This window comes from Nannospalax galili, unplaced genomic scaffold (genome assembly GCF_000622305.1).
Source record: "Nannospalax galili isolate Female #2095 unplaced genomic scaffold, S.galili_v1.0 scaffold1087, whole genome shotgun sequence".
Lineage (NCBI taxonomy): Eukaryota > Metazoa > Chordata > Mammalia > Rodentia > Spalacidae > Nannospalax > Nannospalax galili.
In genome coordinates, this window is record NW_008356845.1 from 174,387 (window position 1) to 186,235 (window position 11,849).

The window sequence follows — 11,849 nt, forward strand, 5'->3', positions numbered from 1 at the left end:
TGAGAGAGAGAGAGAGAGAGAGAGAGAGAGAAATGGTTTAAGTGCTCCGTGCTCCTCAAATAACACCCAGGGGAATTCTCAATTCAAATGTCTACACTCATGTCACTCAGATTTCAGTCAGACATCCCGCTGTTTTATTTTTATTTGATATTGCTGGCTAATTCTGTGAAAAATAGAGGAAATTATTCAGCTTACACTATTATATTAAAATAGTGGACAAAATTTTTATTCGGCAAATTAAAAAAAATCCCTAATAAGCCACCGAAATGGTAAAGCGAGGATGACATCACAGCAGACTTTAACAAGGAAACAAAACAGAAAATACTGTCAGTTCTTTTTAATGACACGACAAAGGGAAACTAAAGATACAGAGTGCACATTTTCGAGTATGCTGTCTAAACCACCTCCACCTGTGCAAGGCAGCATTTTCCTTTCGTTCTTTGTAGAGCAGAGAATCAAAACCAAGGCTAATTCTAGACTAGGGCTCTCTTAATGCAGCTACACACTGGCCCATTAATTCTTTTTTAATGGAAGACTTTACAGTGGCTATATATTTTAATATAATACTAACAGCATTACTGAATTGTCTTTGCACATTCCATTATCGAAAGTGCTAATGAGAAACAGGTAAGTATGGGCACCACATATCCATCCAAAAACCAGGCAGTGAGGACTAGACAGTTTAATGTTCTGCAATGCATTTCAGATTTAAATTCGTTGTAACAGCCAAAATAATTCTACAGTGGTGCTCCATAGAGGCAGAGCTTGCCATCCTAATGATGTGGTTCTCCTTCCACTGTGTTGTTCTAGGATGCTCCAATCAATTTACTTGGATTTTAAAAGTTATACAACTTAGTCATAGGCTGCCTCTTTTTAAGTTGAAGTCCTAACTCCCAGTACTTCAGACCTCTTAAGAAGAAACTGTGGATACAGACACGCACTGAGGGAGGAGGATGTGAAGACATAGGAAGAAGACAGCCATGTGACGATGCGGCAGACACTGACACGAGGCATCTGCAAATCAATACCACTTCACGGACTGCTGAGAAGTGCCAGGAAGAGGCAGGGAAGGGTTCTTCTCCAGAGCCTTCAGGGAGAGCAGGGCTTTGCTGAGACCTTGATTTCAGACTGCTAGCCTCTGGAATCAGGAGGAGGCTTTTCTGTTGCTGTCAGCTCCCCCTTTTCAGTATGTTGTTCTAGCATCCCCCGAAAGCTAATCACACAAACTGGTTATCAGCATCTACCTTTCTGAAAGAGCTATCTTGGAAAACAGAGCTTTGAAGTCAGCAAAACCTGGTGAAAACACAAGTGTGAGTCAAGAGCAGTGGTGAAATGCATCCTTCTTCATTTATGAAGCCTCCCCAACGGGCATTCCATGTGAAATACCTGCCACACCGAGTGAGGTTATAGCTGCCTCTCCACTCCAAGCCCTTCTTCTCTCCCTGTGATTAAGAAGCACTCTAACACATGGACTGCCTACTGGGACTAACAATTTAGAAAGTAATAAATTCAGAAGAGGCTGTATATAAAGTATTGTTAAAGGGTTTTCTTTAAAATCTTGTCTTAAGGCTCTTAACGTTCTCACTGCGAGTCTCAGCATACTAACATGACCTCTCTATTCTAAAGGGCACAAAGCCACATTCTATCACCACAGAAAGGAAAGGCTCACTTTACACAGTAGATACATTAACCTTTGAAATTAAAAAGGACAAGTCTGATTTTACTAATATCCTACCTTATGTAAAAATCAACCCTATAGTTAAACATTCATTATAAAAAAATAAGAGTAACATTTTATCTCATGTAATAATTGTAAGATAATGTGCTAAGATTAGCACAAATGTAAGCTTACCTCACAAATTAAGTGAGCATTCCTCAGAAGGGAGGATCAGACAGTAATACGGTCAATAATCATAGACACTGGCTTGAGAACCCTAGTAAAAAGTGCTCTGACATGACATAGATAAAGCCTGTATGAATCTACTAAGTTCAGTGACTTGAATACATAAAGATTTCTCTTTATATGAATTCAAGTGGAATATGCATTACTATTTCTGAAATATGTATATATATATATATATTCTGTATGAAGACAATTTCACAAATACTGTTTAATCCAAAACAATGGACTATTTGTAGCATAGTTTTTGTACACACAGTGTATAATTGCTATTTTAGAAAGGAGCTGCCAAAGCCATCCCCACTGGTTCACCAAGCATTCTAAGGGTAAAGGTAAAAGGGCTTTCACATTTTATTTGTGGGAAAAGTATTTTTAAAATGAAACCTTATTTAGCATCAAGGCAGCATAAAAGTGCCTTCAAATGAGTTGAAAATATGTCATGGCATAACCCTAAAAATCATGGAAATGGAGTATAAAGTGAATACTCAGCTATAGCAAAAGGAGGGGCCACAATGTCTGTAACCATGAAATGGAGCTCAGTGGTTAACTGCAGCCATGAAGTCTAAGGGTGAGCCTGGCTGGGCATTTTCTGAGGTGGTACACACTTGAATTTGGTATGACAAGGTTTCCTCTTCACTCAAATATCTGTAGCTTAGCTTAAGCAAAACAAGATTCTCCAATAATCACCCCACAGAGTGGCCATAAGGATTAAACTATACAAGTAAAGCAATGATCCCAGTTCCTGGAGAGCCAGGTCCTGAGCACCAGCTACAGCTATCTTCAATGATAAACACTTAACCAGAAGAAACATTGAGGAGAGGTTCCTTACTTGCCGGTGACAAGAGACAGTCAAGCAACTGTTAAGGCCAGCTTTAAAAGCCCAAAGGCAGTAATTATGCATTCTCTTAGAAAGTGTTGCAATAGCTTTTCTTTCTGTTGCTCTTCTTCAACTTGTTGAACAAACCACAAGACTTACTTGATAACGTAAGGTGTTCACTTCTATCATCATCCTGACATCCACTCACAGTATATTGCTCTATCTGGACTCAAACTCAGTTTTCCAAGACTGGCTGCTCCAGACTCCAGAGAGATGGTGTTACAGAGCTGTGTGCTACCACACTCAACAAGGTAAGGAAGGGGTAGTAACCTACTTATAATGCAAACAACTATGTCAGTTGACAGTCCTTACCCATGACTGTTCCCCTACAGCCTGCAGTGCTAGGCTAACCTAGAGATGGAAGACAGACCAAGGAGTGACAGATAAGGGAAGGGAAAAGAACATCCAAGCTCAGCACTGCACTGATGGACTCAACTTCAAATGAAAAGTATTTGGGGGGAAAACCCACAAACATCTGTATTGAACACGCAGACACTTTTCCTTGTCATTACTCCCTGAATAATACAGTGTAACAACCATTTTTAATTTATCACATGGTGTTAGGCATTCAAAGCAGCTAGAAATGACAAAGTTCATGGGAAGATTTAAGAGACACTGAGCATCTGTAGATTTTGGGAACTGAGGGTAGCATCCCTGGGCCAATCCCTTATAGATAGATACCAAGGGACAACTACATACTCACTAAACCATGTGTCTGACTTTGTGCAAAAGCATTACTATATGAAGCATCAAACATTTGTATACAATTTGTAGTTAACCTGTTATACATCTCTCCCCCTTAATCCTAAAAACATAAAAGGAAAAGAGCATTTGTTCTGTATCTTCAATGATTTTGTGAATAACCAAGTGGAATAATTCCAAGTGTACACATGGGATGAAGAGCCTGTTTAAAACGGAGGGAATTCCGAAGAAGTAGTCAAAGAAAGCACCTACCCAGACGAGCCATGGATCTACGTTGGTCATTGATGTACAACCTGTGTCTAAGAAGACCTGCTGCCACTCTGGGGGACATCCTGCATACTGACACTACTGCCAACTCTTGATAAACCATTACAATTCTGTCACTAAAGACTCTGTACAATTAAAATATTCTACTACATGATAAAGTAAAATGTTAAGTTATCCTATTAAAAAAAAGTACACTTAAGTCAAAAATACTTCCCATAGGGTATCTCATTAGCTTCTGCCCATTCCTACTCTAGCAGTTCATTTTTTAAGTTTGAATTAAACTATAATGATTTTTCCATATTTTATTCATACTCCTAGCATCAACTGGCACAACTGCATTGCTTTCTTATAATATTAAGAATAATTCTATGAAACTAAAATGTTTGTTTTGCTTTTAAGAGAGGGTCTTCCTGTAGCCCAGCAGGCCCAGAACTCGCTACATAGACCAGGCTAGCCTCAAACTCAGAGACCTGCCTGTGCCTGCCTCCTGAGTTGTAGGATTAAAGGCATGCACCACCATATCTAGTCTAAAACAAAACAAAACAAAAAACAAAAAAACTTTTAAGTCTATGAATATTTTGCCTATATGCATACAAGTGCACCACATTCATGCAATGCCCACGGCCAGAAGAGGACATTGGATCACCTAGTTAGATGGTTGTTTGCTGCCATGTGGGGGCTGGGAACCCAAGCCCAGTCCTCTACAAGAGCTGTTGCTGCTCTTACCTACCAGGTCACCTTCCAGTTGGAAACCAAATTATTTAATTAGGAAAAAACTTCAAGGAGTAGTGAGTATTAAGCTGAGTGTTGCAGCTATGTACACTCTCCTATCACCAAGGAGGAGGAAGAATTGAGTTCAACATCACTCTAATAGAAACCCTGACTTAGAAAAGGAGATATATTGTGTGAATATAGAATTTGAGGTGTGCGTGTGGACACAATGTGTTTGTGTGTGTATGTATGTATATATACACAAATCCATGCTGTCTGTGTGTACACTGAAAACCTCTGAGGATCCTCTAAGTCTGCAATGTGGAGCCTCCCAGATCCTTACAATTTTCAGAGCTCCATGGTTGATTCTATTATATATTTCCTAGCTAAGATCACAGAGAGCACATTCAAATCACTTTCAATGTGTATGTCTATATTCAAAATTCTAATTTAAAGCTTCAGAAACTTTCGCTGGATCTAAGTATCTTGATGTTAAATCTCCATGAATGTAAAATGATTTGTTTCTAGAAGTGCATAAAATTCTTAGTGCCTACAACTCGTGGCTTATAAAGATGCTTTATGTAAAACCCACAGCAAGAACACTTAAAGAAAATAGTTCTCTACCACACGGTAGCATCGATGATTAAATAAGTGTTTTATTTTGCCTGCCTCAAAAATGAACGCAGATACATGCTCTCTTCTGCAGGAAGTAAAAGGTTTGCTTTTAAAGAGAAAAATCTTCACCTTTTCTTTAAAAGTTAAAAGATACTGTAATACTTTACTAAATAGCATTTATTATGAAGGCACATAAGGCATGACAAAAAGATTTTACATGGAACATAAAATGTCCTTGTTCATCAAAGGTTGTGCCCGTCTGAAGAGACAGTGAGAAAAAACAGCAGAGTATTTTCTGAACCAGTTACTAAGAGTGGATGTGCATGGAAGTTTACATGGGTAGAAACTTATTCAAATCTACTGAATAATAGTAATAGTCACACATTTTTATTACACTGTATGTCTACCACAATCTTGTACTTATTTGATTCTATGACCGTTTTTAATTTTAAATGTCTCTGAACCAGGGATGTGTTGGGCAATCGCTGGAATCATTTACTGGAAGTAGTTCCTATTTCTGAGTGGTATGCTTACAATTAATATTTTTTCATTCAATGAAAAAAATTTTTTTGTTTTTTTTTGAGACAGGGTCTCCCTGTAGCCACAGCTGGCCTGGAACTCACTATGCAGACGAGGATGGCCTCGATCTAACAGGACACACCTGCCTCTGCCTCCGGATTAAAGGCGTGCCCACCACATCCCACCAAAAAAGTATTTTTTTAAAAGTTAATTTTTTTCATTTAAAATGTAGCAATACTGCTCTTGGTCTCAAAATAAAGTGAAAACGGCAAATGTAACAAAGCTATTAAATTCCCAGGCCAAGAGAAACTACTTTGATAAGAATGAAATAAGTTAATGAATAAAATTAATCAGTGAAATATTACATGAAGTTACCTCCCAAGTCTTAAACGAGTAATTTCACACCACCCGAACTTCCCAATATTCTTAAGATTATTTAGCTACCCTATAGCGACAATAAATTATGGTGCAGAGTAGGACTACTGTATTATGTTACTATGTACTGCTGAACTTATAAAGTACAGTATATACATTAATGCTAACAGAAGCCCATGCTTAATGAAACGTTTACACATTAAAAAAAAAATTACTTCAACCTAATCCTATAAAAAGTGGTATCACCCTACCATGTCACCTGTTAAAACTATGTAGGACTCTTGAGTGTAAATTAGTAGTAGAGATCATGGCCCAGGGTTGACCCCTAAATAGCAAACAGAGGAGCAGTATGTGATTCAGTGTTTTATATAGTAGTCGTGTGCAGAATCACAAGCTGCTGTATCACAGTGGTCAGGTTAACTCCTTACATGTTAGTAATGGCTAGCACTCTAGCGATAGAACTGTGATCAAACAAAGCTTGGCAGGGCCTACCTAAGCAAAACAATTAACTTTTCTCTTAGGCGTTTAAAAGAAAAAATGAAGGAAATATCAGTTTGGGAAATTTATGTGAGGATGCAGATTTCCTTTCACTTAAGTGTTACATAACAAGGACCAGGTCAGAATGGGTACACACTAAGTTCTTTTTAACTAGTTTGAAAGAGTGTCCCTCAACATTTTCAAGATGAATTTCCAGACACAGTACAGACAACTGATGAGATTAGCCTGAACTTTCTAGAAACTTCAAACTAGTGCAATCTTTGTATTTGTCTTCAAGCATATACAAGAAGTCCAAAACTTAGAATTAAAAAAAAAAGCCAAAAGACTATAGTCTCATTTTTATTGCTACTTAAATGAATGTCCCTTAATTCTGAGTGATGCAGCTAAAACAGTCTGAGAGTAGTTGTGCTCACAATCCTTTCCTGAGGACAAATCCAATCTCTTCCAAACATTTGCTTAGCCAATGTTACAGTTTTGATTCACTCTCCTAAAGAAAAGACTAACGCCAGTTAAAACTGAATGACTTTGGAACCAAATATTATTTAAACATTTCAGCTCACCTACTTTTTCTGAAGAACAAAATAAATGATGTGTTACTATCTGAATTCAGACCCTGTGAGAAAAAGACCACTTTGGGCCATGAGCCATCCAAGTTCTCATAGACACCAGGTCACCCAAAACGCACAAACCCGAACCCAACTCTAAATGCCTGCTGGTGTGCTATAACTTTTGGAAGCTGGAAAAACACAGCTTAGGGATTTTAGATAGAGCAAATGATGAACAGCTGGAAATACAAAGGAAAGAAAAGGACTTCACAGAACCAAATGAAAGCCTTCCATTAAGACTAAAAACAAGAACAGTTTTTTATATTTATACACTGCATGTAGAAAACCCAAAAGAAAACAGCAAATAAACTTAAAAGGCAGAAACAAACAGAAAGCCAACCCCAAGTTCTTCTAGTCCATTTACTTTGGAGGTTTCTCTTAACAATGTTAACCCAGAGCCTACAAAACACATGATGGACCCCTTCATTCCTGATACACAACTTTCTCTCTTTTTAGTCCATCAACACCAGTATACATTTTGTGCAATCAAGGTATTTATGCCAAGCATGTGAACTGCTAAGTTCTTCAGTGACAGTGTGATCTATGAAGAACAGCAGATACGGGGGTAAACAGAGCAACGCAAGCACTTACTTGAAATCTGGCTACTGCTACATGGCTTCGTGCTTAGCAATTAAAAAAAAAGAACTGCCAAACTGCTTCCAGACCAACGTCTATCTTCCTAATTTCTTATTTCATTTTCATCAAGACTAAAAGGTATAACCAAGAGCAATGCTAATTTTCTCACTGTTTCCAATTTTCAGCCAAGTTTTAAAGAGTACCTCATTAAACTCAACATTCTACTTTTTCTCTGTATGTACATAGAGGGACATACAGAGAAAAACTACATGACTTACATAACAAATATACATGGATATTGCATACATATTAATCAGTCTGCATTTTTTTATATCAAGGTACATGCTTTTACCACCGCACAATTGTTCATTATTGTTATGAGTAATAGAAAATTTTCACAGCTAAGTGCATGCTATTAAGGACTCAAGAGTTTTAAGAATTTATAGGTTAAAAAAATACAATTCCTAGAACACTGTTATCAAACAAGTAAGTTTTATTGGCATCTAAAAACAAAATTCACCCAACATTGAAACGTAGTTTTAATAATTATGCTGTTTGCTTTTTTTCTTTTTTTACTCACTGCAGTATGAGGAACAAATCACAAACACTTACTTTGGAGTAACAGAGACCAGAGTGTAGATTTTACAAAATCACTTTTAAAAATCTCTGTATTATGCTCCTCAAGAATCTAGAGCCAGTCTTTGCATAAAATATCACACCTTTGTCTATTACCTTAAAATCCTGCAGCAGCCTAGAGATATGGAGAAGATATACCGCATCTTGCTATTCTGAAATATATCTATTACCATATCCAACCTAACGGTAGTATCTAAAAAATTCTTTCTTCCATAGGAAGTCTCTGACAAGCTGTTATTCATTTCCTTGACGTTAAAAGAATCTGGGGGCAACATTTAGACTTTATCAGAAAAATAAAAAATGTTTACCTACCATGTTCATATTAAGAACAATGTCTATACAAGTCAGTTGTACAATTATTTTAAGAGAAAGGTGAACATGAACATCAGATTAACTTAATTCTGGCAGACAAAAGTGAACAACTAAGGTCCAGTCAGCCAGTATCTATTACAGAGATGACAACTTGACAAAAGGTATCTTTTACCTACTGAGCGATGATTATGTCCCCTCAGTTTCTGTGCTTTCTACCACCACGGGTTCACTTTCTACATCAGCAACTGTGTCATTCTTCTCCTTGCTTATTTCACTTGAAGATGCCAGTTTGTCATAGAGTTCAGGATCATTCTGTACTGGTAAAGGTGGTGGCTGAGCATGTCTCTCTGTATTTTCACCATTAACTTGAGGCACATTATCACTTTTTCGTTGTGAAGAGGCCCCTTCAAAATAATCAAAAACCCGAGCATGAGGAGGAGGGACCCAAGTGTTTGGAATTCTATCTCGTCCAAGACGATTTCCATTCATTTCTCTGCAAAAATCAAAATCTCTGTCATCCCTGTCCCTCTGCCTCTCCCAGGGTCTTCTGCGGTCATCAAAATCTCTGTGAACTTCTTGCCCAAATCCTCTGTTCCAAGGACCACTTCTAGGATCAAATCGGTAGTTTCCAGGCCGAAATCTACCTCTTTCTTCATGTAAGCCTTTTGGACCACCAAAGACTGGCAAAACTCGATGCTCTCGCTCATCAAAATCTCTATGCCCCCAGGGCTTCTCTGGAGTAAAGCCAAAGTGGTCTCTTCGACCAAGATGATCTATACCTGGCCTCACAAGATTCTCTCTCAGATCTATAGGAGGTCTTCCAAAATGATCCCTACCATCTAATGGAGGCCGTCCAGGGCCTTCCCTTGGATCTAGAGGCCGCCCAACCACATCCCTAACATCCACTGGGGGAGGTCTACTAATGCTCTCCCTAGTTTCTATGGGAGGAAATCGGTAATCTCTATCTCCTTCCTGTTGAATATTGTCATTCCCCAGTGGTATCCTTTTGTCTGGGTTAGTGACACTGTCTATACTAGGTCTTCCAGGAGGCAGGAAAGGTCTTTCTGGCTGACTGAAAAGATCTCCTGGAGGAAAAGGTCCACGGGGTGGTGGATGAAGAGCTGCATCAAGTACTGAAGGGGGAGGGATACCCCGTTGGGGTGGAATTCCAGGTTGTAGTAAAGGGAATCTTGGTCCAGGAGCCTGTGGTATGAGTCCTGGACGAATGTCTAACATTGGCAATGCAGGCATCCTTTGACTAGGAATAGTTAAAGGGGGCAAATTTTGAGGTCCAATTGGTGGCTGCGTTCCCAAAATTCCAGCAGGACTTGTAACATTTGGTGGCTGTACTCCTACAAGTCCAGAATTATTAGGCAAGTTAGGAGGCAGCACTCCCAGAAGTCCAGAGCCAGCGGGCACATTTGGTGGCTGTAGTCCCAAAATTCCAGAATTGTTTAGAATATTTGGTGGTTGGGCTCCAATAATCGCAGCACTACTGGAAACATTAGATGGCCGGACCCCCAGAATTTCAGAATTACTCGATACGTTTGGTCTTTGGACTCCTAGAATTCCAGAACTGCTTGTCACGTTAGGCGGTTGTCCTAATATCGCAGCACTACTTGGAATATCACTTGGAATCACTAAAACAGAAAGAGAAACAATCTAAAATAACAGTTATTATGGCATAAAAGGAAACTAATTATTAATGCTTTAACTTTTACTAATTAACTTGGAGTTAATCAGTTACTTTCCCCCAAAGAATCAGGGGGGAAATTCATTTACTAGATGCTAAATGAAAATGAAGCTAGGCTACTAATGTCCTCCCTACAGAATTAGATTCGTATGTTCACACAAGTACAACTGTTACTTAAAATATTATACACCAATCTTTTCAAACAAAACTGGTTTTTTTTTGTTTTTTGTTTTTTAGTGATTTTGACCATTAATATACCAACAATGGGACCATTTAAAAAATAACTTAAGCTGGGCCTGGTGGCACACACCTTTAATTCCAGCACCCCGGGACAGAGGCAGGTGGATCTCTGTGAAATCAAGGCCAGCCTGGTCCCCATAGCAAGTTTGAGGCCAGTTGCAGCTACAGGGAGATCCTGCCTCAAAAACATAAAACCACCAACCAAACAAAAAAGACTTAATGCTTTCAAACCCCTTATTTATCTTCCAGCTCTAGCGAGACAACACGAGAGAGAAAAAGCAAATGTCAGGACAAGCACAAGCTCCTCATCCCTGAGCTCCTCACTCATCTTCCTGAAAAGATATAGATTTTACACAATCTTATTTTGTCAATACCCTGAAGCAGTGCCAAGAGGCCCCAAAGGGGTGAGGATGGGGTCTTAAGAGAAAGGTATTAAAATACCTATTATTCAGAATAGAAGGTGACTTTTTAAAATTGTCTTACAGCACTAGGGATTGAACTAAGGGGTCTTGTGGATGCATGTTAAGCAAGCACCGCCTCTGAGCTATGACTCCAATCCTTTAGAATACGACGTCTTAAAAAAAAAAAAAAGACACTGTAATACACCTAAGAACACATTGATTCCTTTAAAAAATTTGCAATATTTTACATGCATACTGTTCCAAACCTAAGTACCAACCTACAAAAGAAATGTTCACGAAATTACCTTTTGATTTCTAGGTTTCTGCATGGTTCTTCGTTTTGTTTCTTACCTGGTCTGGTGTTTTCCCCAGGAGGAATCTGGTGTTCTATAAGATGAGGTACTTTTTCTTCAGGTTCTGCTTTAGTGGGAGGATTAAAAACACCTCCAGCAGGTAGAGCTGGAGCAGCAAGGCTGCCGGCAACAGATCCCCCCGGCAACATGAGGCCACCAAATCCAACATCCTTTACAGCTTCAGGGGCCATGGACAACGGAGGCTGCACTAAAGCTGTTTGAACAGGACAAAGATGTGTTTTAGACTTCACCAATTTATGAGCTAAGCTTTCTGGCATCTTTGAGCATTTCCCTTAAATGGCATTTCTGTAAGCCTTAAAATGACTATAGGGTCATAATGGAGACAAAACTACTTAGAACATATTTTAAAAAGAAGAAACGAGCTGGAGAGACGGCTCAGGGGTGAAGAGCACTGACTGCTCTTGCAGAGGACCCGGGTTCGATTCCCAGCACCCACATGGCAACTACGAACCATCCTCAACTCCAGTTCCAGGGGAATCCGAAGCCCTCTTCTGACTTCCACGACATTGCATGACATGGGTGCACTCACATACACTAATACACATAAA

General features: G+C 39.0%; 1 protein-coding gene across 6 annotated transcripts in view; it reads right to left on the reverse strand.

Moving 5' to 3' along the window:
* Scaf8 (SR-related CTD associated factor 8) overlaps positions 1–11,849 on the reverse strand; it is a 230,736-nt gene that overhangs the window by 122,897 nt on the left and 95,990 nt on the right. For 4 of the 6 annotated variants that reach the window (XM_008854723.1, XM_017794780.2, XM_029556993.1 and 1 more), the window contains 2 exons: positions 11,279–11,494; positions 8,121–10,233 (listed from right to left, as the gene is read on the reverse strand). In XM_008854723.1, the coding sequence (XP_008852945.1) occupies positions 8,780–10,233; positions 11,279–11,494 (1,670 nt within the window). In that variant the 3' untranslated portion in view covers positions 8,121–8,779. Of the gene's footprint in view, positions 1–8,120; positions 10,234–11,278; positions 11,495–11,849 lie in introns of those variants that run through there. The other 2 variants (XR_003847254.1, XM_029556992.1) reach the window with 1 other exon arrangement.